The sequence below is a fragment of the Schistocerca cancellata genome, chromosome 4 (genome assembly GCF_023864275.1).
Source record: "Schistocerca cancellata isolate TAMUIC-IGC-003103 chromosome 4, iqSchCanc2.1, whole genome shotgun sequence".
NCBI classification, from domain to species: Eukaryota; Metazoa; Arthropoda; class Insecta; order Orthoptera; family Acrididae; genus Schistocerca; species Schistocerca cancellata.
Window position 1 is genome coordinate 628,462,042 of NC_064629.1, and position 26,071 is coordinate 628,488,112.

The following is a 26,071-nucleotide window of genomic DNA, read 5'->3' on the forward strand; positions in this document are numbered from 1 at the left end:
ACGAGTATGCAGCAATTACCAGCAGCCACACCAATTCCAATAACTCCAAACTACACTGGCCACATGCGAGATGACGAGCAGTGTTCCCCAGCCAAACCTGCCATGTCTGGGGAAGAAGTATCTCATATATTTACCATGACTGCAGACAATTTTGGTTAGTGGCTCTGCAACATACAATGGTAACTACGGCTTACGACCATTGATCACACAAGCCATCCACCAGGGGTAGTACAAAGATGGCAATATAGCCATCCACAGAGCGGGTTCTCTTTGCACAGCTGCCTCAGGCAGGCAATTGCCAACTACACCACATCACCATCTTCTCACTGTCACAGCTGTTAAGTCTGAGTACCATACTGCTCCACTCCACTGGACTCTGCCAAATACATTGTCTTTTCCTTTTGTACTGTCATGGGACTTTGACTGTCAGCAATGCTCAATGGCACATGATAAACTCCGAGACGTTTCTATGCTACCATACCTATATCATCTGGAAAATTCTGAATTGGTTTGTTCATCATCAAGTCTCATTGACTGCATCCTTTGATAGATGCTGAACTTCTGGAACTTCACGTATCAGTTCCTTCTACTTTATTTACTTTCTGATGGGCTTTAAACTATCCCATCTACGAGGATCCAGGGATTTAAATTTGATGGCCGGTAAATGCTGGAACTTTGTGAATGTTACAGTAAAAACAATAGCAAAGGCAAACTACAGGAGACTGGCATAATAATTTTCATCTAGATTATGTACCTGTTAAAAAGATGATTTTATAATTTATGTACAGTGTTCACAGTGGTCAGTACCAAATGAATAGTACTACCAGACAGTGAAATGAACTTTTTTATTTACAAACTAATTATTACTTTTATGGTGACTGGTAACTAGGTTCTTTTTGTCTCTGAAAATATATTATATACTGGCTACCATTCTGAATTATGCATTGACGTTTTAGTATCCCCACCAACAGACATTGTAATTGAGATAGATAAGTTGGCATAGCTACCGCGTCAGAATTGTGCAGCAGCCTGCCACAAAGTACACATGTGGTACATAGTAAGGGCACACCCACTGACAGAGGTGTTTCCCTAAAGACAGTAGTAAGCTGGATGGGTCAGTTCTTACACTATGTTCAGTCCCGAGTGACTGGAAAAAAGCGCAGGTGATGCCTGTATACAGGGTGTTACAAAAAGGTATGGCCAAACTTTCAGGACACATTCCTCACACACAAAGAAAGAAAATATGTCATGTGGACATGTGTCCGGAAACGCTTACTTTCCATGTTAGAGCTAATTTTATTACTTCTCTTCACATCACATTAATCGTGGAATGGAAACACACAGCAACAGAACGTACCAGCGTGACTTCAAACAGTTTGTTACAGGAAATGTTTAAAATGTCCTCCGTTAGCGAGGATACATGCATCCACCCTCCATCGCATGGAATCCCTGATGCGCTGATGCAGCCCTGGAGAATGGCGTATTGTATCACAGCCATCCACAATACGAGCACGAAGAGTTTCTACATTAGGTACCGGGGTTGCGTAGACAAGAGCTTTCAAATGCCCCCATAAATGAAAGTCAAGAGGGTTGAGATCAGGAGAGTGTGGAGGCCATAGAATTGGTCCGCCTCCACCAATCCATCGGTCACCGAATTTGTTGTTGAGAAGCCTACGAACACTTCGACTAAAATGTGCAGGAGCTCCATCGTGCATGAACCACATGTTGTGTCGTACTTGTAAACGCACATGTTCTAGCAGCACAGGTAGAGTACCCCGTATGAAATCATGGCAGTGAATCGAGGACGAAACTAAAATGAACTCTAACTTGGAAATTAAGCGTTTCCGGACACATGTCCACATAACATCTTTTCTTTATTTGTGTGTGAGGAATGTTTCCTGAAAGTTTGGCCGTACCTTTTTGTACCACCCTGTATAAGAAGGGTAGAAAGACGGATCCTCAAAATTACAGACCAATATCCTTAACATCGGTTTGTTGCAGGATTCTCAAACATATTCTCAGCTCGAAAATAAAGAATTTCCTCGAGACAGAGAACTTGCTGTCAAAGCATCACTCCTGCGAAATGCAACTCGCCCTTTTTTTACATGATATCTTGCGAACCGTGGATGAAGGGTATCAGACGGATGCCACATTCCTTGACTTCCAGAAAGCGTTGACCCACTGCAGACACCTAACTAAGGTACAAGCATATGGGATTGGTTCCCAAATACGTGAGTTGCTCGAAGACTTCTTAAGTAATAGAACCCAGTACGTTGTCCTCAATGGTGAGTGTTCATCGGAGGTGAGGGTATCATCTGGAGTGCCCCAGGGAAGTGTGGTAGGTCCGCTGTTGTTTTCTATCTACATAAATGATATTTTGGATAGGGTGGATAGCAATATGCGGCTGTTTGCTGAAGATGCTGTGGTGTACGGGAAGGTGTTGTCGTTGAGTGACTGCAGGAGGATACAAGATGACTTAGACAGGATTTGTGATTGGTGTAAAGAATGGCAGCTAACTCTAAATATAGATAAATGTAAATTAATACAGATGAATAGGAAAAAGAATCACGTAATGTTTGAATACTCGATTAGTAGTGTAGCGCTTGACACAGTTATGTCGATCAAATATTTGGGCGTAACATTGCAGAGCGATATGAAGTGGGACAAGCATGTAATAGCAGTTGTGGGGAAGGCGGATAGTCGTCTTTGGTTCATTGGTAGAGTTTTGGGAAGATGTGGTTCATCTGTAAAGGAGACCGCTTATAAAACACTAATATGACCTATTCTTGGGTACTGCTTGAGAAGTTGGGATCCCTATCAGGTCAGACTGAGGGAGGACACAGAAGCAATTCAGAGGCGGGCTGCTAGATTTGTTACTGGTAGGTTTGATCATCATGTGAGTGTTACAGAAATGTTTCAGGAACACAGGTGGGAGTCTCTAGAGGAAAGGAGGCATTCTTTTTGTGAATCGTTCCTGAGGAAATTTAGAGAACCAGCATTTGAGGCTGACTGAAGTACAATTTTACTGCCTCCAACTTATATTTCACGGAAAGACCACAAAGATAAGCTAAGAGAGATTGGGGCTCGTACAGAGGCATATAGGCAGTCATTTTTCCCTCGTTTTGTTTGGAAGTGGAACAGGGAGAGAAGATGCTAGTTGTGGTATGAGGTGCCCTCCGCCACGCACCGTATGGTGGATTGCAGAGTATGTATGTAGATGTAGAATTGCTGAAGACCTGGTCTTGTGCTACATGCCAAGTACTCAGTCACCAGCCACCTGTGCCAGCCTAGTTGAGTTTATCCCCATGCAAGTCTCTGTGAGGTTTTGGACTTTCTGCTTCCTGCAGACTGACTCATATGGTGAGTTTTCACTTCCTCTTATGGGGTTCTGGTCCCTGGTTATTATCAAGCCACCTTTGGCCCATGAAGCACCCATGCTGATAGTGTAATGGTAGTGTTATGTCGGTGCAGATAATAAATGGTTTAAATATTTTTTTTTTTCATCGTCTCACTTAAAGAAAGAAACCCAGTCTTTTCAGGTTATGTAATCAATACAAACATGGTCAACAACACTTTTAAGAGTACTTATCCATTCTTTCGTCAGAATGTGTTTAGTACACAATCAGGTCATATAACTTTCAGCTGATGACCTTGTTTTCAAGCCCAGTTCATTGGTGCCCAGCTAAATTGTACATGGTGTGGCTATAAATTAATGGGACTAAAGCTGTCGCAGAGTAACTACATGTGCAGCAAATATGAATAACCAATAGCTGTGAAACGTGAAGTCGAATGTGGCACCTCTGGTGTCTGTAGACAAATCAGAATGGCTGTGGTCTTCATTTGTGTAAGACAAGAGTAAAAATAGAGCAACAAGTTTACTAAGAGAAGTGTATAGCAAAGACTGTTTATTATGTACGCAAGTCTTTAGGTGGTTAAAGCATTTGCAAGATGGCCGAGAAGACATTGAAGATGACTCACGAGCGCAACACTCTTAAACATCAAAAACAGATGAAAATATAAAAAGAGAAGGTAATTTGATTCAATTTGACTGTTGGCTGTGTATTTGATCTGACAGAGCATGCGGCAAATTTTAAATAACCAATTTAACATGAGAAAAATGTGTGTGAAATCTGTGCCAAAAACTCTCACGATCCAACAAAAAGAAGCTTGTGAATATGTTTGTACTGACACTTTGAATACCACAGAAAATTATCCAAATTTCTTGGAAAGAGTGATAACGTGACAGATCTTGGTATTTCACTTATGATCTAGAAACTAGGAACAAATCCATGGACTGGAAGGGCCCAACGTCACTGAGAGCAAAAAAAGCTTGAATGAGCAAATGAGCAAATCAAGTTTCAAAGTGTTGATAATATTTTCAATATTCATGGAATTGTGTACCTTCACTTGGTTCATAAAGGTCAAACTATTAATCAATATTGCTACCCGAGGTTCTTGCTCAACTCCATGAGGGGGGGAGAGGGGAAGGGGGGGGGGGGCAGAATGGACATGAATTGTGGAAGAACACATCATGGGTTCTACATCAAGAAACATGCACCAGCTCATACCACACTGTCTATTAACAGGTTTCCAGCCAAGTACAACCTCCTGGTGTTAGACCACCCAATTTATTTGCCTGGCCTGGCATAATGTGACATTTATTTCACACGTCAAATCTCCATTGAAAGGAACAATATTTCAGTCCACTGAAGCAGTGAAAGAAAAAGTGGCACACATCTGCATCTGCAAGGAACTCACAAAGGAAGACTTCCAGTCATTTACATTAATGGAACATTTGAATGGAGCACTTTAGGGGTATAGAGGAGGGCAGTACATTGAAGTTGACAATAACTAAATAAATATGTTTTGCAAATAAAACGTTTTACAACAATAATTCTGTTATTTGACAGCCACACTCTGTATATTGCTTTTTAGATATGATCTCTAATTACTTTTTTCACATGGGCCTTATTCATGTCTAAGACATCAAGCAAATTACATAATTCTAATAAAATGTTGTGTTGTTTGAAAAGGACTGGAAGCACACACAGTTTTCTCAATTACTGTAGCAAGACTGATGATTGGCAAAACTTAATAGAGATTTGTGCATCTGTAAAGAGATCGATGTGCAAAGCATTCAACAACTACTACCGTCATACCTTAGTAAAAGAACCAAGAAAATTCTATTCCTATGTAAATTACTAAGAAGGGCGAAGGCTTCTATTCAGTCAGTCATTGGCCACTCTAGTGTGGTAATAGAAGACAACAAAAAGGAAACTGAAGCTTCAAATTTCTCATTAAAGAAATCATCACACAGGAAGAACATACAAACATACTGTTGTTTGATCGTCACACACACATACCATATGGAGGACATAGTAATAGGTTTAACTATTACACATTAGTTAGAAGAATATGTCATCCAGTGTCTACACAATCACAAAATATAATTTAAATTCCATTTATTGTACAGATAAAAATTCAAAAGTCATATTCATATGCATAAAATTTTAGATGTTTTACATCTACATATTCTACATTTCTTCTGTTCTTTCCTTCACTCCTCAAAATCTTATTTCCTTCATATTAAATTACTTTAATGTGTATTTTCGCCAGATAGGGCTTGACTGATTGTAATTTCATGGACTGCTCTGTAGCTTGTATTTTACATGCTTACATTTTCGAATGAATTGTAAAATATTGTGTTTTCTTACATTCATCAGTTCTGTTATTCTTTCACTTTATATGTGTTTTATTAATGTTTTCACATAATATCAATCAAGTGTAAAACTGCTAATACTTCAATTTTGTAATCTGATTAACACAGAAGTGTTTTAATGGATTTGGTCAAGAGTGCCATCTTTGACTTTGAAGTTCTTTGACTTGTACTGTTATACATCACGTGGTTCTTTTGTCAATACGCCATCGCATTTTAATCTTCCTACAATTTTTCATTTTTATTGGCAATTATGGGTTTCAGTGGTAATATATGTCAAAGCACATACGACATGTGATACACCTGCGATAATTTTTTTGAGTATTTCGATTGATATAATGGTTTTTCCTGTTTTGATCTTATTTTGTTTCATATTGTCACAGTGTCCATTTTTGTATGTCATACAGCTGCTATTGATGATGAATTAAGACCGAAACTGGTAGCGGAATAAATAACATTATCACAGACAACACAGTCTTATGCATTTTGTACAATTCATACATGCTGTTGACCACCGCCAAGCAAGATGTTACTGGATAATAATTGTTTTGAACAATAGATATTTCCCTTTCCTCTGCTCCCTTATCTTAGCCTTAGACAGGAAACTTTTACAAGATTCAAGTACGGTCAACAAATGAAATAACATAATTTAAATTTTGCTACAAAAATAATACACTAATAAAAAATTATTCTACTACATGAAACCATGAGTCAACAACAGATACGACAGAAAGTGTGTGTGATACAATGCAGGTCTCGTGCATTTAGTGTTAAGAGAGGAGGAGAGGGAGTGAAGAAGTGAGGAAAGGGGAAAAACCAAATACCAGCTATTAAACAGATGTACAATTAAATTATTTTTTATTTTCCATGCACCAAGATTGATTTCAGATCATATCTGTAGCTGAGTGTTTAAGCACATCTGATTGCAATGAGGAGGGCTCGTGTTCAATTTGCAGTGTTGCTACCATTTTGTCTTTGTGGGGGATTCAAACAAGGTGCACACCGCCTTAGGAGGCCCATCGTGGAGCTTCTAGGATAAGAAATAGTGGCTCCAAGGTTTGAAATACCAACAGTGGCTGGGACAGTGGTGTGCTGATGACATGCCCCTCCACACTGCTTCCTAATGACAGCCAGAGGATGACAGAACAGGCGGTCATGATGCATGGTTTTCAGACCCGGATCAAAGTGTTCCTTTAAGATGCATTTTAAATTTTAAAAAATGTTCATTAATATGTTACTGAACAACACTGAATTTCAATAATGGTGTAATTTTGTACATATTTCAGTGTTTTTTGTCTTCATCACTGCAGTGAGTCAGGGTTCAAAATTTCTTTTATTAAGCTTTTAATTAAAAAAGCTGTTTTGCAAGATGTTCGCCTGATTCATCTGCAACACCATTAATGCATAGCAACATAAATCTGAAATAATGCCAGAAAATAATTTCTCAGCTCATACTTTACCATTTACAGTGTGGGCAAACAATTCTTCTGGTGTATCACCAAAAAAGGGCACACAGCCAATGAGGAATTCATACAATATAATGCCCATAGACCACCAGTCTACAGGTTTGCCATATCCCTGTCTGAAAAGAAGAATTTTTATGTCAGATCTCAGAAATATAAATGATTTGCTCTGTACAGATTTATAATTCATTTACAAAAGTAGATGAAATGGCAGAAAAGATAATCAAAAAGTAATATATAATGCAAGCAATTACAGGTCAAAACAAATGACACACTTGTTCACACACAATTAATTTCTGTTCTCAATTCTTGCCTGCTTCTTGCACACAGACCTTGGCTGGAAATATTAAAATAGAAAATGGTAATATCCCAGATGAACACTCAGAAAATGATGGAAAACAAACCCTATGAAGTGCTCTTTTATGTTCTGCTACTCATGGGAAAATTGTGGGGTCAGTCACATCTGATACATTGCTTTAGCCCACACATATTTTTCAAATTATGATGTCAGTTTACAACCATTTAACAGCTTTATTTTAAAATGTTCAGAAAACCACATCATAATCTATTTATTGGTGTAAATGGGCAACTGATCCTCATGAAAATAGATAAAACTTAGTAGATATCATCCACATTCACTGGGTAACATTACACATTCTATAGCAAGAAGATATTTACAAGCATTGGGTGCACTGTCAATAAGCAAGCAAGGTGAAAAAGCTTTCTGTCTTACATAAAGATGGTATTTTGTTTATGATGAGTTGGCACATGTTACACAGTAATTTAAGTGTCCACTTCTTCTGCAAAATTCTTTTGTTTATTGGCTTTTTAAAGTAGTTTTATGTTTTGATCAAATTAATAAACTGGACTACAGTTCCATCAAGAAATATTCTGTTTTGGACAGTGTACAACCAACAGTACTTCATCCAAGATTTATAAGGAGTCTGTTTCTTTATTTCCAACATGTGACAAATTGGTGGCTGAATTAAAATGTAGGCATAATTCCCCGGAATGCAATACATGTGAAGGACAACCCAGGACTGGAATCACAGATGAGAACAAGGTCACAGCTAGTGTTAGCCGAGTAGCAAAAGGGATACTTTACACTGGCTACCTTGTGAAGGGTACAACATTACCTGGTGTAAACTATTCAAGTGTTTCAGAGCAACTGAATGAAAAAATAAAAATTGTCATCTCGTCAACAATATCTGAGTGGCAATACTACCACTAACATTAATATATTTTTTCTAGAATAGTTTCTCGAAATCTTTGCATTAACACAGATTGTATACATTTCTGTATTCATATCTTAAGAGAGCACTACAAGCTTTTCATCAGGCGATACTTAGTTAATTATTTGTATGTTCCTTGGCTCATAATTGCGACCTCTCACTATGATGTGAAATGAGTCAATTTTATAAGTACAATACACTTTCTTAGTGATAAATATGGAAACATGATGATCGTTTACACAATTTTCTTAATCTTTGATGTGTTTTTCTTTTGTTATTAACATGTAGTAACTTATACTTAACGATGTCAAATTTCTCCATTACACACACACACACACACACACACACACACACACACACACACACAAGAATATTATTAAAGATCTATGGCTGAATACCTCACTCCTCTCAGTGCCCTCTAGTATTAGATTCATCAATGCTGTTTTCCAACTGTGACTGATTGTTGACAATAAGCTTCGTAAGAGAGTACAAGTACAGCGAGGCTGTTGTCAGTGCACCCAACCATTTAATCAGCTGTGTATTAGAGGTTGTAGAGTGGACACCACATATTAACCTTATTACATGCTTTTGTGCAAGTCCTTGTTTCTCAATGATGAATTAGCCCAATGTCAAAGGAAATAGGAAAAATAAGTCAACTTTTTGACAGTTTCATTTCCAAAATCTGATATTATCTGTAACCCAAAATTTGCAGAGCTTAGACATTTAAGAAGATCTGTAACAGGTGACTTCCAACTCAGAGTCTTATCAATATAAAAACTTATGCATTTAGAATACTAGATTTCATTTACTGAATTTTATCTAAGCTCACTGACAGTCCATTTGCAGAGAACTAGTTTTTAATTTTCAAGAAAATATTATTACATTTTCAAGTGTCAAAGTTTGTTCATTGTGCTTGAATTAAAATACTTGCATTTTCAGCAAAGAGAACTATTTCTGTTTCTTGGATATATACTGGCCAATAATTTATATACCAGAAATAATAAGAGAATACTCAATATATATTAATGTGGTACACCTGTAGTGATTATGTACCATTATAAAGATGCTGTTTCATTGTGTACACTCTCTGGGTTTCTTAATGTGACACACTGCATCCTCTTAGTAATAAACCAGTTACCATCTATATCTCTGGTACCACAATATTTGACATTATATAGGACACTACTGTGTCACCAAAAATACCAGTTCACAATATTTTGTCACTTAAATTTTGTATAACTTTATTTGTGAATTGAACAATAACATATTATGTGACGAGACCCTTTTGGCAACCAAATTGAGACTGAGTAAGTAAAATATTTTTAGAGGTGGTGTGCCATGGTTTTTGTGTACATAATTTTCCCACTATCTTCAAGGAGGTAAGTAGTGAGACTGGCCAGTAATTATTACTATCTGTCTTACTACTTTTTTTTTTGTAAAGGAGTCTGACCATAGTAGATTTCAGTCTGTCCAGAAATTTCCTCTGTGATAGTGATGCATTACATACATGACTGAATACATTGCAAATATTTGAAGAACTGTATTTCAGTACATCACTTGAGATATTTTTGCTTTGGCAGAGCACAGACTAATTATGATTCGATTCTTCCACAAGACCCAAAAACCAGAGAAGACAGTGATGTTAAGATTCTGGGTGTTGAGCAAAGCTGATGATCTAACTCATTCCAAAGGTGTTTCACTGGGTTCAGGTAGAACTTCAGGCAGACCAGTCTATTTCAGCAATGTTATTGTATACAAACCATTGTTTCCCAGATGGTGCTTTATGGCAGGGTGGATTGTCATGCTGATACAAACAAACTGAAGTCTCCAAACTGTTCCTCTACTGTACACTTCTTAAGTACAATAAGGAGACCATACCCAACTACGAAAAATATTCCATATTGTAACACCACCTCATCTGTACTTCACTGTTGGCACTACACATGTTGATAGGTAATGTTCTCAAGGTATCTGCCATACCCAAATCTTCCATCAGATCCCCACATAGAATACTGGGATTTATCGCTCCAAATCATTCATTTCCAGTCCTCATTGTCCAGTGGCTTAATCAAACAAGTTTATTTCTTGTGCAATACTTAATTTATTTGAAACACTCTTAATCTGTCTGAATGAGATATTTAGACTACAAAAATCTTCTCTCTCTCACTCATAATCACATAAATTCTACCCCCCCTCCTCAGCCCCATATTTTAAGCAATCAGTTCAGCTAATTTATCTACCTACCTCCTGTTAAGGTGTAGGTCATGTCTTTTCTATTGCCATCTGCCAATAGCAGCAAGTGCTACAGCACCAATATGAGCTCACCCAAAACCAGTAGCAACAAGCTCACATTTGTGCCCGAGTTTCATGTCCAAGCTGTTGCCTGCTCCCCAGCTATTAATACCTGGTCCCATTTATTCAAATCACTAGCAAGTGCCTCAATAGCCTCTATTACCTGGCCAAGGATGGCACTAGGTTTTACAATACTTGTGACCTGGTACTCTGATCCTAGGTTCTCCAGCATATTATGTTGGCCAACACCCTGTTAATGACTGCTACCCATGTGTGAGATCTTTTTTTTAACTCAATTCAGAATCTGACCCACCTTTCAAATTCTTAGTAATGGTCGGACATACCCTACTTTCATCTACAGCTGAATGATGCTCTTACTGTTAAAGAGAAAAACTGTAAGTGGAAAAATGTATTCACATTGAAAAGCAAATTAATTATAAGAAACAGATCTGTGCACTCACACCAAGATTTGCTACATTAAGACAAACAAATACCTTTTGAGAGAAAGCTGTGGCCCAGCTTGTGTGTTACTTATTGTACACAACATAACACATGTACACCTGTTTAAGGCATTTAACTCGAATTCATCCTGGAATGTAAGAAATGCACCATCACATCAACACTACGCATTTTAGGCTCACATGACATGTGGATGTTCACAATACCTTGCTCACAAATGTACCACTTGCAAATGATGAAACAAAACCTAAGTATATCTGAATCCCAAAAAGTACCCGTCTTTGTGCATTTAACTGCTCACATAGGGCTCTAATGATCGTCAGATTTGGACAATTAGGGTCAATACTCGAGAAAATGTGGAGACCATATTTACCACACAAAACTTTAAAAAGAAGCAAATAAATTGTTGGTTGCTAACTGCATTGCAGTAATATGGTGTCCATGTGAACACTATAAATTTCTGCAAAAAGATTTTTAAAAAGTACAAAATAAAAGAACAGTGTATAGTCATTTTTCTTCTGTATGTGGAAACCTATTGAACTTTGTCAGCTGTTAATTCATGTTTATAACGCAATCAAAGAGGTGAGGAAGCAACAAGTTCATGGCATTCTGGCAACTGCAAAAAGTGAAGGGATTGGAGGTGACTGAAGATGTGAGTAAGAATCAGCCTTAGTGGAGATATTTTGCATCAAAGTAATTCATCAATGCAAAATAAGAATGGAGTTCAATTTCTAAATACACTTGCCCAGTTTATGAAAATCTGATTAATCAGAGATTATGAATAGCAAAGCTTTGATGGTGGTAACATTTAAAGTCATAAAACACGAAAATGGATCTTCTTGCTTTCGGACAATTTTCTCATTGATTTTCCACTATGTTATAACAACAGTATTTCCAAATTAAACATAAAGTTACTGAATACTGTTCAGCTATCTGTTTCACTGAAATTATACACCACCATAGATTCGGATATCTTGACTGCAAAGGAAGTTCCTAACTCAGGTTCTGAACACAGACACTAATGACTGCCTAATTGTGAAATATCTTGTCTTGAAAACTGTCAAGTGGATCAGGAAATGCATTTAGCACAGGAGTAATATGTTGAAATCAAGTACTTGCAGCCCATTACATGACACAATTCAACATCTCCCTGCAGTCAAAGGGATATCTTACATTGCACCTGAAGTAAAGCAAGTTAACAAACAATAAACTGGAAATTTTTATGATTTTGTCTTCATTCGATAAGCCAATCAAAGAAATCAGGCAAATGGAAGTGAAGAGGGTCTGGAGGAGGCAAGTGCAATAGTTACATAAGTGGTCCAAACTACATACCATTTTTTTTTTTACACACAAATATTTATGTTAAAGTTAAAAGCACATCAAAACTCTGAAAAATCATACTAGAACCAACAGAGGGATTTAAGTAGATTTTTCTGGACCAAAAAACCACCAAGCCTACAGCCAAATCAAGTTTATAGTAAAACAGAATTATACTTAAGGTCCTCACACTATAGTCTGATTAAAATTACTTGATAGCTGACACTTCAGGTGTTCAAGCTGGTTTCCTCCAATCAGAGTGCTCAATTTCACACCCAAACCATTCACTGTTGCCAAGCTGCCAGAACAATCCATCAGTTCACTTTCAATTCCTTGTCTGGCATTCTTTTTTGATGTGTTTGGATCCCAAATCATGGACCTGGCACTTTTATTTAGTGTTTCATCATACATGATAACCACACCACAAACAATACACACAAATAACTATGCAAATGAAATACGGACACTTTACACATAGCAGTAACTAAATACTATTCGATATTTCCGCACAAAATGTGACTCAGGATCACATACGCGGTTATCATAATCACCGAGATCGGCTTACATTATATAAGCTTCACAAAACATTGCATGAAACTGAGTTTTTGAGGCTGCAATTCATCATTGTGACTGGGTGATCACAGTCAAATATACAATAACTTGCCTCTGTGACGTAGTTTAGCACAATGGAGCATATTAACCTGCCATGTTGGAGGTCGTTTATCAACTGCCGTGAAACTTTAATTCTAATTGCCATTTTTAGCATCATACTGACTTTTTTTATTTTCTCTTATTTTTCTACCTATCATTCCTTTTTTAATCTGGAATCTGCCTTTGTCATCCATAATCTGCAACCAAGTGCCAATGAGGACTGCTCATCAGTTGTGATAACATGGCAGCTCGTGCAGCCAGTTTGTGGACAGTTTCAGGTAAAAAACGATAGTGAGACATTAGAGTTTGCTTTTCACACTGAAACTGAACTTTCTCTGTCATGAGTTTGCTTGTAATGGTTGCCGTGAACAAAGCAATTGTGATTTTTAACAAAATGCATCTCCTTCTGCAGTTCAGTCATTGGTAACTCAATATCAGCTGTCAACAAAGCACCTCTCATTTTTGACATACCTTGCTGTCACCACTCCCAAAATTACTCTGCATTACACATTAACAGCATTAGTGAAGTAACTTGTCTTGTCTGTGTGTTACATATAATTGAGCAGTAGTCAGTGGCCGATGTGGCAACACTGTAGCGACAAGTTATAGATGTCAATTATCAAGTAATTTTAAATGGACTATAGTTGAAAGCCAAGCAATGGAAGTTTACAAAATCCTACACAAGACTAACTCAGATTTCAAGATTTCCTGACAGTCTACTCAGAATCTGGTTCCATTAGAGATGTAACTGCTGAACATCATTCATTTTAAAATCTGTGTCATGAAGCACATGCATTATACAGAAGAAGGCTGGACTATTCGGTGTGGAAATTACCTCAGTATAACTTCTGGTGCAATGTATTCCGGTGTTCCATAAACTTGTTTGTCAGAAAACTGCTTGGTTTCCTTGTCAATGTAGCCTTCATACAGATTAGTTGCCACTGTAAAAAAAAAGAAACCAAGCATGAAATAAGTTTTTCTTCACAGACAATAATAATAATAATAATAATAAAACCTACATTATGGACAGGTAGACAATTTAAGAAAATTCTTTCTAGAACGAGCAGAAACTAGCAAAATACACAAAGCAATCACTCATATAAATACATCGGCTACACCACTGCAATTTCATAACCACTTCTACAACCCTTTAGATCACATAACATCAACAGATACGAAGAAAGTAAATTGGAAAAAGAAAACACTACATGGCAAGCACCCGTATCATCTAACACAGCCACACATCGATCAAGACGCATCCAACACATGGCTAAGAAAAGGCAATATATACAGTGAGACGGAAGGATTCATGATTGCAATACAGGATCAAACAATAAACACCAGATATTACAGCAAGCATATTATTAAAGATCCCAATACCACAACAGATAAATGCAGACTTTGCAAACAACAAATAGAAACGGTAGATCACATCACAAGTGGATGTACAATACTAGCAAATACAGAATACCCCAGAAGACATGACAATGTAGCAAAAATAATACATCAAAAGCTCGCCTTACAACATAAACTTATAAAACAACACGTTCCCACATACAAGTATGCACCACAAAATGTACTGGAGAATGATGAATACAAATTATACTGGAACAGAACCATAATAACAGATAAAACAACACCATATAACAAACCTGACATCATACTCACCAATAAAAAGAAGAAATTAACACAACTAATCGAAATATCCATACCCAATACAACAAATATACAAAAGAAAACAGGAGAAAAAATTGAAAAATACATCCAACTGGCTGAGGAAGTCAAGGACATGTGGCATCAGGATAAAGTTGACATTATACCAATTATACTATCAACCACAGGAGTCATACCACACAATATCCACCAGTACATCAATGCAATACAGCTACATCCAAACTTATATATACAACTACAGAAATCCGTAATTATTGATACATGTTCAATTACCCGAAAGTTCCTAAATGCTATATAACATATACCGTACAGTTAAAAGGAAGTGACGCTTGATCAAGGTCCGCGTCACTTTCCATTTTTAACCAGACTTAACGTCTGAGAAAGTAAAGAAATAATAATAACAACACATTAAAACATATAAAGAAGGTTAACAGCTTATGTTGGTGCACAGATTTTTTGTCAAGTGACATTCTTTAGAGTTTCTGTATAATAAGTTTAGTTTCCACTGATTGAAATTGCTTTAATCACGACTTGGGAGTAGTAGACAAACAACAAGATTCAAAAACATAAACAACAAAAATTACTGCTTTTAAAAAATCTGTTTTCGGCATCTTTTGATTGAGTGGTGTAATTATTGCAAATAAGAGACCAATGTAAACTGCAAAAGAAATTGTTCTTTTCAAGTGGTTTTCCTCTTTTTGAGATACTTCTAAATTAGCACCCTTTTAGTTAAGTCCTTCGCCACAGATGTCTTATGCATTACACTGTTGTGTTTTTATTGCCCCAGATGCAATATCTGAATTATTATCTGCCAGAAAATGACACAATAAGAATTAAGGAAACACTTCAACATTCGTATATGCTATTTTGAAACTCTGCCCTGTCTATCTGGCACACTGTACATCTATGCTGCAAATGTTCCAAGCACAAAAAGCAGGTAACTGCAGTAAATCTACATAATGTTATGTGTTCGGATGAAAAACATCGATAAGGTCACATGAGCCTAGAAACAATTTTTGTACAAAGAATTAATTCCAAATTTTTTTACCAAATGCAAAGCAATTTGAACTCTAGACCACTGTTGCATTTTCTCAAACAGCTGAGAGCAGCACTATAATATGAACTGTGAATGCATTAGTAGATACTTTGTCATAATCTCATTCAAGTCCAAATCCTAAAGCTGTGTCATCAAACTAAAACAATTAGCACTAAAAGCACATTTATTACAAACACGAACATACAGCCAGAACAGAATGTACAGTCAGAACAGAACTGAACTTCTGGATGGAGAGTGCTGCTACACAAGATATTTCAAGAACCATCCAGAAATGATAAATACCAAACAACAAGTAACTGATGGTGGTTGGGTTTCAGCTGGCGACCTGCAGCACATTAGCCACTGACCTTAACACTGAGCCAAATTTCATGCACCATAGCTCGCTACAGTGCTTCCTCTCCCAGAGGAACAGCAACCCACTGTTTCAAAAGTTCTCAATGGAACTGACTTCTGCACCCTGGGTCTAGATCTTGTCAATGGTCCTCTGCATGGCATACTCGCAGATACTCACATTCTGGCCACGTTGTTAGCTCCTCTTAGCATCATCAAAGGTAGCTCCTCTCATCGGAGCTTCGCGATCTTTGAGTGGGTCTCCAGTTCCTTGAACCTCTCTGCATCAATCTGCATTCTGGACCATAGTATGGCTTCATACAAAGAATACAGATGATGTCTCTGTGCTTTTGTCTTTTCAATGAAGAGTCATACCCTTCGACTTTGTATGAGACTTTTGATGAATGAAGGATACAATATGGCCCAAGAAACATTTCAGTAACTTTTCCAATACTCCCACTTTTTACACAGGCGTAAAAAGGCATAACAAGTCTCCTGGTCTGTATCGCACTGGCCAATGCATGGAGTTATCGCTCCTCCTGTTTTTCTCACAGGCGTCCGCAAGTGAGCCAGCCGCCTTGCTCCCTTGGTCCTGGTGATAAGATGTTCTGCACAGACACCCTGAGTATCATTTGGGTGAAACAGGAGCAATGCACTCATGTAGCCATTGTTGTTTTGACCACATGACCATCAAATAGAAAGAATGGTGTGAGCCTGTAGTGTGTTCCTTCACTGTATTGTATGTGAATGTCACAAGGAGCAGTATAGTATCCAAATCTCTGAGATTGACTTCAACGTAAATCAAGAGTGTATGTGCCAATTTCTTACTGAAGCATTATGTAAGACCATTCATCTGTGATGATAGGCAACTGTCAGCCTGTGGATGAAGGCTCATTGTGAAGTTACCTCCAATACTAGTCTCAGTGGGAAAATTTTGTCACAGTCAGACATCATCACACTGGGTGCTCCATGCTTTAAAACGATGTTTTCTATGTTAGTCTGTCACAATGGTGAATGGTTCTCCAAATAAATACAGCCAGAACTTACTGACGAATAAAACAAGTGCAACCACTCTTTCTCAATTGTAGAGTAGTTCATCTCTGACTTGGAGAGTACTCTGTAAGTGAATGATATCACTTTTCCAGCACCTTCCTGAATTTGCACTAGAACTGCACCTATCCCATAGCCGCTATCATCTATGTGAAGCCCTGTCTCAGCATTCTTGTCATACAATGCTTGTGCTGGAGAAGACCTCCTTAATGACATGGAAAGATCTTTTTTGCGCCTCATTCCAGGAGAATTTGCCATGCCTTGGTGCAGAAGTCCTTTACAAATTGCTAGTAGTACAAGCACAATCAAGAAAACTTCTCAAATCATGAATCTGTCCATGGTTGACAAAAACTTTGCTCTTTTTAAGCTGTGCAGGGTGTCATTAATACACAGCAATGGATTGACATCTTTCTTTCCAATTTTTGTCAGTCATCGGTAGTTAACACAGAAATGCCATGTGACACCCTTCTTCACAAAAAGACACAGGAGAGGACCGAGGACTCTTTGAATGTTCAATGTCATTGGTGTCATCTTGCAACATCTTCCTCACTTCCTCCCAGATTATTCACCACTGAGCTTGCAACAACTGACATGAGAGCTGGCTAATTGGTTTATAACCACCGGTGTTGATATAGTGTTTTAGCATGACACACTTCATTTGTCTTTTCTCCATGCCAGATTTGAAAGCATCTCAAAACTGACACAGAACAGCTATCTCCTGCCGATACTGTTCCATTGTCAGGCCAGATCCTATTGCCAGTTTGGTAATAGCTTCTTCCCTTTTATTGCGTTCACTTGTACCGGACCACAGTTTTTCATCCATAACACTAAGCTGCACTTCCTGGACTGGTTTGGCTGTCCCTACACATGTACTTTTAGGGTCGAGTTGTGGCTGCTTGTGACAATTAGTGATCCAAAGCTCTCCTTGACCACATACAATGCTTACGATCATTGCTGACATGTAGATTTCTTTTGTGAGCCTGAGTAGCATTTTGTAATATACAAAAGCTGAACAGTTGAACTGGGCATCTTGACTGACAACTGGAACTTGTCTTGTTGATGATGGTTTGGTGCTTACTGGCGCTCAAGAGTGATGTTATCAGCATTCATTGATGATGGTGGGATAACAATGTCTTCAACAGCAAACAACTGATTGGAACGCGTACGGAGGCTTTCCGGCAGTTGTTCTTCCCGCGAACCATACGTGACTGGAACAGGAAAGGGAGGTAATGACAGTGGCATGTAAAGTGCCCTATGCCATACACCGTTGGGTGGCTTGCGGAGTATAAAAGTATATGTAGATGTAGATGTAGAACCATCTCTATCATGTGTGCTCGTTGGAACAGCTTTATCAATCTGGAACTCTTATCTTCCTCATTCAACGCCTGCTTGTTATGCCTGCAAGAAGTCTCATACAAGAATAATCTAATGACTACAATCAAATGAAATGACAAATTCAAAGGCTGTATTTTGTCATAGATAGTTATTCTTGCAAGATATGTCCCTGTCAGTTGGATGTATTTCCCACTTAAGGCTTTCAGCAAAATCACTTTCATATCACAGAATATGACTTCTTTAGCTGACGATGATATGTATCTGATATTCAGAAAAGGAGCACCTAAAACGACTAGCGCCTGGACAGGTTAGTCGTTGATGAGATTTCCTGACATCTTGGGGACTGTCATTCATTCAGAATTTTTATCTGTGGCAGCCTCACCTCCACAGTTAGTCACCTCAGTTAGTTTTCTTGAATTCAGTGGCTATGTGAGCAGCTGGTACCTCTGTACAGCAATGACAAACGGCTGTGTTGGAAAGCAACCTCGTCCAGGGTACGGTGATGGCCTTTGTCCCACAAAACAACTACAACTGTCCACAGCTGAAAGGCATGAACAGGACTGGTGGCACATTAGTCATTGAAATCTCATATTCTTTCTCTGCAGTATCTTACCAGGGCATCCACAATGGAAACATATAGACCTCTAAATGTCTCTTCTTCTACAGAACATTATACCTAATGTACGTTGGGTTGAGTTGTTTGGGGGAGGAGACCAGACAGCGAGGTCATCGGTCTCATCGCATTAGCAGGGTGTATATGCGGACAAGGAAAAAAATTCCTGGATTTTTCCCGGATTTCCCGGTTAAAAATAAACTTTCTCCCGGGTAAAAACACACTTTTTCCATCCTAAGTAACAGTATATTTTCCTTCGGAACTGCAAAAACTTATCAATCCGTTGAATGGTTATGGTTTTGGACATGGGCGTAGAATTTTCCGGCACTTTATAAAATGAAACTCAGGAAAAAGATACGTTTTGGAAATATCTTTGATGTGCAACAACATGTACGCTCCGTATTTTCGTATTACGAAAGTATACATTGGAATTCCACCAAACACCGCATGTTACTTTCCGAATCACTGAAATCGAGATTTCGATGTGCTTTTGTAAGCCAGTCATAGCTCATGTCACGTGATCTCCCCAGATGATGACAGCGAATATTTAAAGCATAGGGTGAGTGATGTAGTCAGCCAATAGCAACATCATTGTTAAGTAGTGGTAACACACAAGTTAATGGTTTAAATTAATATACACCGTGTTGCTACAAGAAAAGAAAAGCTTTCACATATAATATTGGTCTCTAAGGTTAATAAACTGCAAGAGAAGCTAATTCGCATATAAAAAATGTTGAGTTTTTTACTTACACTTTAAGGTATATCACACAAATGTGCCAGTAAAATTTTTAATAATGACATAAATGTCTGATCTTCAGGGTTCGAAATTATTCTAAATGGCTCGTCATCAAAGAGTTGATTTTTAAATGAGACTCAAACACTCTGCAATTTAAGAAATTCATGGTACATTCTCGCGCATAGTCCAACTTATGTTAAAGGATATTTACTTTGAAAGTAACACTTTTCAAACCAGCATTCCCAATATTTTTCCGCGACCTGTTAGAAATAGGTTTGTTTCAGCATGTGCCATAGAGCGCCAGGTAACAGGCGACACCACGCTTGCGCAGCTACCATGATGTAGGAAGTCAGTATGTACATACACGTAAAACATTAAAAGATCTTACATTCTGTTGTAAAAGCAGCAAGACATCACAGGGTCCTCCAAGAGCATCAGAATTTCGAGAACCATACTAAAATGTGCACATTTAAACTGCAACTTAAAGTACACATTCGTATGTCCATATTCCCAATGAAGTAGACCTCGACCTGATATTAAGCTTTTCAGTGTGGTTTTCGGGGTGTAAAATTTCTTGGAGCACCAGTACTGTATTACATCATGTTTGGTTCTTTATTATGGCATAATGCCATATGTGCTAGAAGATGAAAACGTGCACTTGAAACACAGCGAACAGTTTAAATTAGCCAGTACTGTGGAATTAAAAATTTCATTTCAAATACATTGACTGCCTCTGCGGAAAAGGTTAATAAAAGCCCAATTTCTTTAGCAAACAGACAAAAATAACTTCATTGTTCCGCAAGGCGATTAATGCTTGACTGTCCGAAAGGTGGAAATAAAATAAAATCTGAAACTAATTAAATATTTAAGCCTTTCGTAATTATGTGAATGTATTATAATTAACTTGATACCTCCCGGCCACAGATACCCGTTTTGTTTTCATTTGCCGTGAGAGTAAAAGAAGAGGAAACAGCAAAATTACTAAACGTAAACACGGGTCATGTGGAGACTACCCACTATAACTATCAGCCCCAGAGCTACGATGTTTGTGAACCGGGTCAATATTTAAAAAAATCGAATTTACAAAATTATGTGCATCTTGTAGGGCATATCATTCTGAAAAGTTTGAAACATAAAACATCTGTGTTCGAGAAAATGTATGACTTGTTATTTGGTCTTAAGTGTGCCAAAGTGCAGTGCCATGCCTCTTCATACAGCATTCTTCTATCGCACGTCACTGTATTCTGATCTGTGGAATTGGAAGGTGTATATTTTGTAAGCGATAAGCGATGCCATCAAACTATATTCAGGACAGAGGAAATTGAAATGTCCTGTGGTGCCTCTCCTGCTCCCAGTCGGCCGGTTTGACAGCCTGCCCCTCTTTTTTATTATTATTTTTTTTTAAACTCTTCATTCATAGCGGATGGGATTATTTGTAATCGGGAGTATGTGAAATCTTCAGAAAATTTTGCACTCTGTATTGTCTGTTAGCTGATAACTTGCTATTTTGTGTGACATAAAATTAAATACAGGATACTTAAAACCAATAGAGGCAAGAGACAAGCAAGAAAGTACACACTTCTTCAATCCTTACCGCCTAGAATTTTTTTCTCTCTAATCTTGCTACAGCTTTACATGGCGTGCTTTCCTTTCTACGCAAGAATCTATTACCTTACCAAAGTTCATCAAACATTTTGCTACATGAAAAATAGAGATTTCGTTATCTGATACTGAAAAAGCCATTAACACTAATAATACCCAAGACTGGCGTGGTTTCTCGATCTGATTACGTCTATTTTGTCACTGTATGCTAGATAAAACAAAATAGGCCTTTCTAATATTGCAGCAATTTTGTAACACACGCCAAATAAGCAAGACACTATTGGCACAAACGGTCATTTTTATAACAGGACAGAATATAATTCACGAAGTAACAATATCAAATGCCTATTAGGCCTACTACAAGCAAAAAGCTTTATGTTAGGAAATAGTTTCACATTTCATTCATACGCACCAGTTTCTCAAGCACGAGATCGAAAAGTAGTATTACGAAATTTTTATATAAATTTGGAATCGTCTTTTTCTTCCATAATTTGTGTGATGTCCCCGTTTCTTCTGCTTCCTCGTTCTAACAAACAATCTCGTCATCACCAATTCTGTAGCTATTCCTGCCACTGTGAAAATTTGTTTGCCGATTAACTTCACTAACCCTGCCAGAATCACTGGTTTAGTTACCCCGTGATTATTCTGCGGTGAGCGTTGTTACATATTCGTACAAAATGTTTTCTGCGTTACTTCCAAAATAGAAGTTAAGCGGCTGCTAGCCGGGGACTGTACAACTGGTCCTTACTAGTGATGCGATCTGGCCAAAAATTTTCTGTCAAAATTTCATTTTCTTGGATACAACGAGAAGATAATACGTAATCTTTCTCACTTGTTATTCCTGTAGTCATTTAGTTCCATTCTGGTAGACTGAATCTATGGATTTCGCTAGCAATTATAACAACGCTGATCATTCGAAAACCCAATCAAGTACATAATATGACAGCGATTGGCATTCATCCGTTTGGCTTTACTCCGCTCAGCTCATATAGCCCCATCTCCTTTTGTCTGTGGAAAGTTTATTTCTAGATGCGACGAGGATTCTTCTGACAGAGACATCACATACACTATGCACTCATTCAAAAATCAACTTATGATTCATTCAGAAATGAACTTAAAATGTATTCAAAAATGTTCAAAAAGCAACAGGGAAGCGTTTCAAAATCATATAAATGATCGATAGATCAACGTACGCTGGATGCTAGGCGCTTTGTGAAACAAGTTTTTTCCCCTCGAGAATATGAATTTGGCGCCCCCTTTTCCGGGCAGCATCTAGCCGCTTGCTGCCACTGTTTGCACAGCCAACATCCACATTCCTGTAGCCAGAAGCGGGAGGACCTACTACTAAAATGCGACTCAACTTCGCATGCGCATGAGCCCACTCGTAACTGCTAACACGAATCAAATGTAAACAGTTGTGACTTCATGCTCATCAGATGGAATTTGTTGTTATGAAGTACTGCATAGTCTTTGTAAAGCCTTCGACACATTTGCTGTTGGCAGACACTTGCATGAGGACTATGTGTCGTCGTCGTCGTCGTCGTATATGGCGCATTTCATTTACAATTTAAGTTATTTTCCTTTTTTTTCTCTCGTTTATGTTTCATTGTTGAAGTATTATTCTGCAGTAGCGGGATACAGTAATATCTTTTGTTAGAGTAACGGTTCTTACCAGTCAAAATTACAAAAATTTAACTGAAAACTAAAACAATGAAAAATTCCCGGAATTCTAAAAAATTCCCAGGTTTTTCCCGATTTTCTCCCAGATGAAAAAATTCCCGGGTTTTTCCCGGATCTCCTGACTGTCCCGGGTCGTATACACCCTGCATTAGGGAAGGACAGGGAAGGAACCATCCCGGCATTTGCCTGTAGCAGTTTAGGGATATCACAGAAAACCTAAATCAGGATTGCCGGACGTGGGATTAAACCATCCTCCCGAATGCGACTTGGTGTAGGAGTTGATTGTATCTGCATTGGTTGTGTGTTGGATTGTTATTTGATGATTGCGGCATATGGCGTAGTCCATTCATCCCAGCACATTTGTGTGGTGGCAGAGATTGTTGCCAAAGATCGGTACCTCTCTTCTTCAACATTTTCTATTACCTCCTGATGCATCGGTTTCACATTCATGTCTGCTCTGTCTTGCTTACTCAGTCTGGCAGGTCCCTTTGCCATAAAGTTATCCCTCTCTTCTCTCTCCACCTACCATATGAGAGAGGTAAGGACATGATTGTCTTCTTCAACTGCTGTAACAACCAGATTGGTGAGTCGGTCATATTTCTTTCATCTGCTGCTTTTTCTGTTGAATCTTCTAAATGCACTGGCACCACCTGATGAATTTCTTGGTGGTTGTGACATCCTTTACCAGAAGAACTTGGTACATATGTTCTGCAATTTGTTTCATCAAGTGTGTGATTTTGTCAGATTCTATCATAACAGGATTCACAATGTGGCATAGGACAAAACACTCTGTATGTAGAACTCTTTCCCCATGAAGTTGGGCACTATTCTTTAATTGTTCTTTCACCAAGCAGACTTGCTTCTGATTGTCATCAAACACTTTCTTCAGTTCGACCTGGAAATTATTCCAGTTACTGAGCTTCTCTTACTTGTTCTTGAACCACTGCTGGGCTGTGCCGACCGAGTAAATGTACACATTTACCACATACATTACATCATTCCACCTGTTGCATTTGCAATTCGGCCAAAACTTTTCAGCCATTCCGTCATGTGTTAACCAGCATCTCAGAAGAACACTGATGGATGTCTCATGTGCAGCAGATCTACTGCTAGCTTGGAATCCATCAATCTCCTTAAGGGGGTAATCTTCTTTGAAAATTTCAAAAAATTTTTGCTTAAAATGTTCTCTTGGGTGTCTACTTTATGGTAGTATTCATCCCAAGCCGCCAGAAACTCCATTACTGAGTTAAACGATGCTTTGTGAGAAAGTGCCAGTTGGAAAAAAAAGTCAACATTGTGGTCAATGTGGCACCATATAATTTCAATGACGGCCTAACAGGCATTATGGAAATTATGAACATGCTTGAACTTGAGATCAGACCAGCCTGTTACAACTTCTACTTAAATGTGGATGAAATGCGTATCAAGCAAGCAGGCGGCAGATGACAGAAGTAGCCAAAGAGGCCCACACGACCACCATGGCCACAAAGAAGATTGAGGAGGACTGCCTTTTGGATCTGGAAGGATTACTGTATGGTCCAGGAATCACCGACATCAATATTATGAAAAGTTACAAGGTCTTCAGCACCCACACAAAAACAGTTTGAGACAAGTGTCGGTAAAATACACTAAACATGAGCATAAAACAGTACGTAAAATAAAGCTAACAAAAGTTGGAAAACATTAGCTGAACAGGAAGAAAGTGGGAGAAGGTGCTAAAATAATACAGCAAATGGATGCAGCTGGCTGCCCGCAAGAATAAAAATGGAAGGGCCAGCCACTCTGCAACACACTAAAACCTCCAGCCTAAAAGTTTAGGCCAGAGTCCAGACACATCACAAAACTTTAAAACTTAGTCATACTCGTCTCACCATCAGCTAAAATAGGGGGCAGATCCCCACAAATATTTGCTTCTGCTCTTGCATCATGGTATAAAATGCACACTGCTAAAATATGGCGTAGAGAGATGTGTATGCCACGCGCATCACAAAATAGGATCCTCTCGCCGTAGTAAAAAGCTATGTGTGAGAAAGCAGTGCCCAATTCGAAGACATTTAAGGATCATTTCATCCCACCTGAGAAACTGGCAGGAGGAATGCCAAGGGCGGGTAGTTGATTTCAGCAACCAGAGCTTCTTGGCCATTACTGCCAGCCATTCCTCATCCCACAACTGCATGCACTTCCTGTCCTCTCAACGCCTCCTTGACAGTCCAATAAGCCTGTTCACTTCCCCGTGTCCATACATGACCTGGCACCCAGCAGAATGACACCTGCTTTCCCTGCCATTGGGGCACTTATAGTTGATCGTATATCAGCTGGGCCAACGTCTCAGCTGAGTACAGATTCTGTAATGATTGTAAGACACCAAGGGAATTAGAGCAAATGAGAAACTGTTTGTCCCGAATAGATCACATGTTCTCCAGTGCCTTGAGGATCACATGGAGCTCTGCTGAGAAAATGGTATACTCATCACGAAGGCAAACTCTGGTGACACAGTCAGGGAACACGACAGACCAGCCTAGGAAACTCCGTTGTTAGAGCCAACAGTGTACACTACTGTGAAACTGTGATGTGCATCTATCTGTGATGTTAAAAAACAGAGATTGAAATGTAAAATCTGGCATAATATCTTTATTAAAATTTGGTCTAGTCTAAAATAAGTCTGGGCCTCCAGAGAAGTGAGGGTGGAAATCTGCTCCAGCCATGATGTAAAACATTAAGACAGGACACATGCATCTCTAAAAGGTAATCCTGTGAGTGAACCTCATAGAGCCTCATTGCCCGTTGCCAGTTATGGAAAAGCCCTTCCATTGGAAACTGAGCAATGGAATGGTATGAAGGTGTGTGTGGTGTGGACAGTGTTT

The 26,071-nt window shown here is 38.5% G+C and overlaps 1 protein-coding gene across 6 annotated transcripts in view; it reads right to left on the bottom strand.

Annotated features, from left to right (window-relative positions):
- Nucleotides 1-26,071, bottom strand: part of LOC126183189 (microtubule-associated serine/threonine-protein kinase 2) — a 247,513-nt gene that overhangs the window by 75,352 nt on the left and 146,090 nt on the right. For all 6 annotated transcript variants that reach the window (XM_049924927.1, XM_049924928.1, XM_049924926.1 and 3 more), the window contains exons 14-15: nt 13,966-14,071; nt 7,177-7,298 (exon numbers count right to left, since the gene is read on the bottom strand). In XM_049924927.1, the coding sequence (XP_049780884.1) occupies nt 7,177-7,298; nt 13,966-14,071 (228 nt within the window). The remainder of the gene's footprint in view (nt 1-7,176; nt 7,299-13,965; nt 14,072-26,071) is intronic.